We start from the raw sequence: 7,268 nt of genomic DNA on the forward strand, positions 1-7,268 counted from the left end.
GACTTTACAAGAGAGAAGGGCATGCATGCATGATCTATATCATGGACTTAATTTGTGGGAGGATTAAGGTCGTCGATCATGAGGAGCCAGCCAGTGCATGATGGAAAGAAGGAGCAAGAGTGAAATCACAGTAGGAGAGATCATTTTCCATCAAGCACCACTGATTACGGGTCAACTGGAAAGAGCTTAATCACTAGAATGCAGTGGTCATGGTCGCATTTTGTAATAATACAATCAACTTGGATACATGCATGCATGGATCCAACCTCTGATCTAATTAATTTGCGAAATACATGACATGGGGTTATGCAATTTGTAGGGTACTGGTGGCAGACTTCTTCAGGGTTTTATTCCTCATCGAATCTGCAATCTGCGAGTCGTTCTCATTTGCTGTCTTGGGGTTAATATCATTTGATTGCTAGTTGTTAGGAACAAGCAATCCTGTTTTTCCTCTGTGCGTAATGACCAGACTCTGTTAATTACACCCCAGAGCATATAGATCCACGTACCCGATCGATGAAGAATTGAGTGCTCAATATTATGGCATGCAGTAAGAGCTCATGAGACGAATTGACCCTCGCAAGTACTGATCATAACCTGGATAGAGCTCACGATCATAGCAGCAAAAGTTACTGAATTGGTGTGTGTGTGTCAATATATATATATATTGATTTAATTTTAAATCATATCTATTATCATCTCCTAATCTTTCTATTTTTACCCATTTCGTGAATAATGATTTTTCTAGGTAGATTTATGGTAAAAACTGGATTTAAATTAAATCATATCTCAACCTAAACTAGCTGACTCAAAGACAATTTAAATAATGAGTAAAAAAATGATTTAATTTTAAAAAATATTAAATTAATATTATTTTTAAATATCAAGATAATAATATATTAAATAAATTGATGTAAATTTTAGAATTTAACACCCAGACGTCTATGAATCTAGCTAGTGTTTTTAATAATAATATCTACCACGTCTAAAGGCATTAAATAATTGTTTTTTCTCCGTTGAACTTTCTCCTACGTACTACTTGCCTCACGAATAATTAAGAAGGCAATAATTAATAGAGGGAATCCGTTTGGGATCAGTACCACTCCATCACGAGCAACATAACATGCTCATGCACCCTTTCCTAGCATGCATGCATGGTGTGGCCTTGAAGAATAGTCTACAGAGAAAAGATGGGTCACTAACGAGCGTTCATTCGGAGGGGAACACGTTTTAATGATTACGTAGTACTCAATGCTTAATCCCTCCCCATCGGTCCTGTTTTGTTGGATAAAATGCAAGCTGTAATATATATATCAGGACGTCTCAAGTAACAGCCAGCAGCAAATTAATTAAACTAGCTAGGGCTAATTTGATCTCTAAAATTCCGTTGCATGGACGCACGTACTTAGACCCGGCTTTTATCTGTTTCGTGTTTTGAATGAATATATATATATATATAGCTAGACGATTCCAGGAAGAAAACAACATTTGGCATCTTTAATTGTACCACCAACCTCCCTCTATCCATCCATGGTTAAAACAAACACGAGCGTTGAAGAATATCGTGGAGTGCCCCTCCGATATTTATGAATAGAGAGAAGATGGATGAATAAAGACAAGAAGGGAGAGATTTGGTCCAAGAGAGTGGTAAGGCAACGGCAGCCCACAAACGGTACTGTCCCATAAAATCAAGAAGCAGCTGCGAAACATACAAGAAACAAGCACCCACTTCGCTAGCTAGCTAGGATATTACCTAGCTAGCTAGCTTTGACTCATGCAATGGAATATTGGGACCTTGTCTTTTCCTCCTTTGCCACATGCAAATTCCCTTCTTAATTACTTTACTGCATGTTGTCTTTATTTTTTATATCAGCGTGATGCGTTAGGATAGATATTAATCCAAAAGTCACCACCAGTAGTTGTATATATATGCCCGCTTCTACTCCATCGCTTCACCATCCATCCAGACCCAACACACAACACTAACAAACTCCCTCTATTCTCTGCCTTTCTCATTTCTCGATCCGCCGCTCGGTTCTTCCCTCCTCTATTCACCACCGCCGCCGCCATAATGGAGGGGACTCGTCGGCGATCGACCACCACCACCAAACCCTTTCGTAAATTAACTGATCACGACGAAAGTAGTGCATTGACTGGCCCAAAAGCATCAGATGCATTACCCCTTCCTTTATATATAACCAACGCTCTCTTCTTCACCGTTTTCTTCTCCGTTGTTTATTTCTTGCTTACTCGTTGGCGTGAGAAGATTCGCAATTCTACTCCTCTTCATCTTGTCACTCTCTCCGACATCGTTGCTATTTTTGCCTTTGTTGCTTCTTTCATTTATATGCTTGGTTTCTTCGGCATCGACTTCGTTCAGTCCCTTATCCTCCGTCCTTCTCCTGATGTCTGGGCTGCCGAAGACGACGACGAAGATGAAGAAGATCTTCTCAAAGAAGATGCCTGCAAAGTTCCCTGCGGACAGGCTCTTGATTGCACTGCACCACCACAAAAACTCGCCGTGGTTCCTTCTCCTCCCCTCAAGCCTAAGGTTGTCGATGAAATCCCATTTCCAACCACTTTAAATGAAGAAGATGAGGAGATTATCAACTCTGTAGTGGCTGGAAAAACCCCGTCATATTCACTCGAGTCTAAATTGGGTGATTGCAAGCGTGCTGCGGCAATAAGGCGTGAGGCTTTGCAGAGGATTACTTGCAAGTCTTTATCTGGATTGCCCTTGGAGGGTTTTGATTACGAGTCTATTTTGGGGCAGTGCTGTGAGATGCCAGTAGGGTATGTGCAGATTCCTGTAGGAATTGCTGGGCCTTTGTTGCTTGATGACAAGGAGTACTCCGTTCCAATGGCCACAACTGAAGGCTGCTTGGTGGCTAGTACGAATAGGGGTTGTAAAGCGATTCATTTATCTGGTGGTGCTACAAGTGTGTTGTTGAGAGATGCCATGACTAGAGCACCTGTTGTGAGGTTTGGAACTGCTAAAAGAGCTGCTCAATTGAAGTTCTACTTGGAGGATCCTGCCAATTTTGAGGTTGTGTCCACGGCTTTTAACAAATCTAGCAGATTTGGTAGACTTCAGAACATTAAGTGTGCTCTTGCTGGCAAGAATCTCTACATGAGATTCTCCTGCAGCACTGGTGATGCTATGGGCATGAACATGGTTTCTAAAGGTGTTCAGAATGTTTTGGACTTTCTCCAGAAAGATTTCCCTGATATGGACGTTCTTGGCATCTCTGGTAAGCTAGCTTCTTTGCTTGATTCTATGATCATGTTTTGTTCAGTTGTTATTTGTATTGAAACTGATGTCTATATATATATATATATATATGTATATATATATATGTATATATATATATGATGCTCTTTACAGGAAACTACTGTTCTGATAAGAAGCCTTCCGCTGTCAACTGGATTGAAGGAAGAGGCAAGTCAGTAGTGTGCGAGGCAATCATCAAGGGTGATGTAGTGAGGAAGGTGTTGAAGACTAACGTGGGGGCCTTGGTAGAGCTTAATATGCTCAAGAACCTTACTGGTTCTGCCATGGCTGGAGCTCTCGGCGGCTTCAACGCTCAAGCTAGTAACATTGTCTCTGCTATTTATATTGCCACTGGCCAAGATCCTGCGCAGAACGTAGAGAGTTCTCACTGCATTACCATGATGGAACCTCTTAATGGCGGAGAGGATCTTCATGTCTCAGTGACTATGCCTTCCATTGAGGTAATTCACATTGATAATTCCTATCTTACTCGCTTGTGCTCTTTAAATCAGACATGGCAATTGAAATTGTTAGATGGTTGTCAGATGTTGTGGTTGGTATCTAATTTGCTTATATAACGTATCATTTCAGGTTGGTACAGTTGGAGGAGGTACCCAGCTCGCATCCCAATCAGCATGCTTGAACCTGCTTGGGGTGAAGGGTGCTAGCAAAGAGACACCGGGAGCAAACGCAAGGCTTCTGGCCTCCATTGTAGCTGGTTCTGTTCTCGCTGCAGAGCTCTCCCTCATGTCCGCTATTGCAGCTGGACAACTTGTCAGTAGCCACATGAAGTTTAACCGGTCAAAGAAAGATGTTTCCAAGGTTTCTTCGTAAAATTGAGGCAAGAATGCCCTGGGACGGTGCAGAGATCCATAAGACGATCGAGTCATATGATGATCTGTCGATTAGGCAGTTCAGAAGACAGGGAGAAAGAAAGAGGATAGGAAAGGAAACAGAATAAATGGATACCAGCATAGAAAATGTTAATGTGTATTCTCTTTCGTTCTTTCTTTCTGTTGTTATTTTTTTCTTTTAAGAAATATATTCTGAAAATTGTGTAAAATTATCCAAACATTTAAAGCGATTTTCTTCTTGTTCATGAAAGATTCTACAGCCCGTTAAATACTTGAATCTCATCTCCTGTTTCTTTTGTCCATACACTGTATATTCTTTGTGATTTGATATCCACATCACAGAATACATAACAACAACCTTCTTTTAGGTTTGCATCTGCCACCCACAACCAAGTGATTCTTCTTTAACTTTTTTATAAAAGGTTTATTAATTTTTAATTATCTAAGTTTATGATGAAGTGTTTTTTTTTAAAATTTTATTCTTAATTTTTAATTTTATTTGTTTGAGTTATTTTTTAATTTTAATTTAACCTTCTAATCCAAAAAATTTAGTTCTATTTTTTTATTTTAATTTTCATCTTCATTCTTTTAATTTTTAATTTCTATTTTATATCCTTTTGTCTAATTAATTTTTCCTTTTATTGTGTTCTTTAGTTTTTATTGACTCTATCTAAATTTTTTTATCCGATTTCAATGATGACTTCTATATATATACATATAATAAGAAAAGGTAAAACATGTTGGGAAAACAATATATCTTTTTTTATAAAATATTGTGGTTATAGTGTTTCTTTATATTGTTTTTTTTTCTTGAACCACTTTTTTTTTTCCTTTCCTTTTTGTTTTTATTGTTATGAATTTTTTTAAAATTATTTTTGTCAATTTTATTTTTTTAATATTGAGATGGTTGAGAATTTAACTTTGTAATTTTTTTTTATCTTTTCTTTCAATGAGGTTAGCGTGATTTGCAAGTTTGTCGAAGTAACACAAGTTATTCCAATTTATGGATTTGATGGGTTTTTTTTTAAATAGTTTTAGAGAAAAATCATGTTATTAGACTTTATAAAGTAATAAAAATTAAAGGAAGTAGGGAAAACCACTATTCACCCAACAAAAATTTGTAATCCAAAGTGTTTATCTTCTCTCTTTTTTTCTTTTTGAATTTTTGTTATGATTTTTTTTTCAAATCTATTTTTGTTGATTTCATTTTTTTAAATTGAGATCATTGAAAATTTAGCTTTGCAATTTGCCTTTTTTTTTTTTTTTTATCTTTATATAAGGTTAACATGGATTATAGGTTTGCCAAGGTAACCTAAGTTGCTCTGGTTTACAAGTTTGGTGGGTTGTCTTTTTTTTTTAATCAAGTTTGACTTTTTATTGTCTATTTTTTTTTCTCATATAGTTAAAAAAAATAGTTTTAGAAAAAAATCATGTTATTAAATTTTATAAAGTAACATAAATTAAAGGGTGTGAGGAAACCATTGTTCACCCACACATATTGTACTGTGAATAACAATAGTAATTAACAATGTTTTGCTTTCTTTTTTTTTTGCTCTTTTATTTTTAAAATTTTTGATATGAATTTTTTTTTTAAATTTTTTTTTGTTGATTTTATTTTTTAATATTGGGATTATACAAAATTTGACTTCATAATTTATTTCTTTTTATTTTACCTTTCTATAAGGTTAACATATTTTACCAGGGTAACCTAGGTTGCCATGATTTATGAGTTTGGTGGGGGTGTTTGTTTATTTAATTGGATTAAATTTTTTTATCAATTTTTTTCTCTTTTATAGTCAAAAAAATAGTTTTTTAAAAAAGCTATGTTATTAGATTTTATAAAGTCCTTGAACCTATTCACATGATTGGGTGGTTGACTTGGTTTGTTGGTCTAACAAGTTTAATTTTTTTAAATTATTTTTGTTCATCCTAAGATATTGGGTTAATTGAGAATTCAGTTTCATAATTGGTTTTGTTTTACTTTTTTAAGGTTGTCATGATCTAAAAACAATCTCGGTTTTGGGTTGGTGTTTGATTTTGTAACCATCTATTTTTATTATAATATAGTTAAATAAAAAATAGTTTTGAAAAAAGAAACAAATTATAATCCTAATGAATTTCATAACTCAGTTCACAGGTTAGACGTACTAGCCTAACTTATCCAATTCACAGGTTTGACGAGTTTACTCAATGATATGATATGTTTTTTTTTGTTTTTTTTTTAAAAAAAATTTATTCTTTTTAATTTTATTATTTAATATTGAATTGGTTGGGAAATAGACTGCATTATTGATTTTTGTTTGTTTTCTAGGGATAATTGTCTCAAATAAGTGTCTATATTTTAGGTTGGTGTTTAATTTTGAAAGTATATGTTTTTATCATATAATTAAATAAATTAATTTATAAAAAAATTTATTAAACCTAATAGAATTCATGACCCGGGTTGTGAGAGGGCCAATATTAATCTAATATGTTATTGTTTTAATATTTTTTTTTAATTATCATCTTGAAATTTTTTAAAAGCTAAGTCATACTTTTATTAATTATTAAGTTTGCATTTAAACCACACTATGGAAAATTCTTAATTTTGCATTTAAGTTTGCATACTTTTATTAATCGGTATCAAAAGTCATACTTTTATTAATTATTAAGTTTGCATTTAATAACACTATGGAAAATTCTCGTTATTTTTGATATCTTATTTACATTTATATATAATAATAGGATAGGGATGGTTTTCTATATATGACGTGAAGTTTGGCAAGTGGAGGGGTGTCCCCCTGTTCTCTGTTACGGGCTGAGGTCAGAGTCACTATGATTGTAGTCGATTTATTACAACACTACAAAGCAGTTTGGTAAAAGGTCACACACAAAAGAGGAACGACAGAGTAAAATTATTAACAACCATTGAATTAGGACAAGAAATATATAAGTGTGTGAGTGGAAATACAAAGGAAAGAAAAGGGATTGGAAAAATGAGTACATAAACAACTAGAGCAAAGAAAAGATAGATACATCTGTTTGTTTTTTTTTTTTCAAAAATATTTTTTTAAAAATTAATTAATTAATTTAATTTAATATTTTTTAAGTATTTTTAGATATTTTTACGTGTTAATATTAAAAATAATTTTTTAAAAATAAAA

The 7,268-nt window shown here is 34.0% G+C and overlaps 1 protein-coding gene across 1 annotated transcript; it reads left to right on the forward strand.

Annotated features, from left to right (window-relative positions):
* The first annotated feature begins 1,938 nt into the window (after positions 1 to 1,938).
* Positions 1,939 to 4,375, forward strand: LOC133679553 (3-hydroxy-3-methylglutaryl-coenzyme A reductase 1). The gene is made up of 3 exons (XM_062102177.1): positions 1,939 to 3,251; positions 3,386 to 3,732; positions 3,863 to 4,375. Exons 1-3 carry the CDS (start codon positions 2,072 to 2,074, stop codon positions 4,103 to 4,105), a joined length of 1,770 nt encoding a protein of 589 aa, XP_061958161.1. The 5' UTR covers positions 1,939 to 2,071; the 3' UTR covers positions 4,106 to 4,375.
* Positions 4,376 to 7,268: the final 2,893 nt, after the last annotated feature.

The sequence above is a fragment of the Populus nigra genome, chromosome 19 (genome assembly GCF_951802175.1).
Source record: "Populus nigra chromosome 19, ddPopNigr1.1, whole genome shotgun sequence".
Lineage (NCBI taxonomy): Eukaryota > Viridiplantae > Streptophyta > Magnoliopsida > Malpighiales > Salicaceae > Populus > Populus nigra.

Excerpts from the sequence above, each read along its gene's own strand:
- LOC133679553 (XM_062102177.1), top strand. The coding sequence starts at position 2,072 with ATGGAGGGGACTCGTCGGCGATCGACCACCACCACCAAACCCTTTCGT. Across the intron at positions 3,252-3,385 it reads GGACGTTCTTGGCATCTCTG|GAAACTACTGTTCTGATAAG; the intron begins GTAAGCTAGCTT and ends TGCTCTTTACAG. Across the intron at positions 3,733-3,862 it reads TGACTATGCCTTCCATTGAG|GTTGGTACAGTTGGAGGAGG; the intron begins GTAATTCACATT and ends GTATCATTTCAG.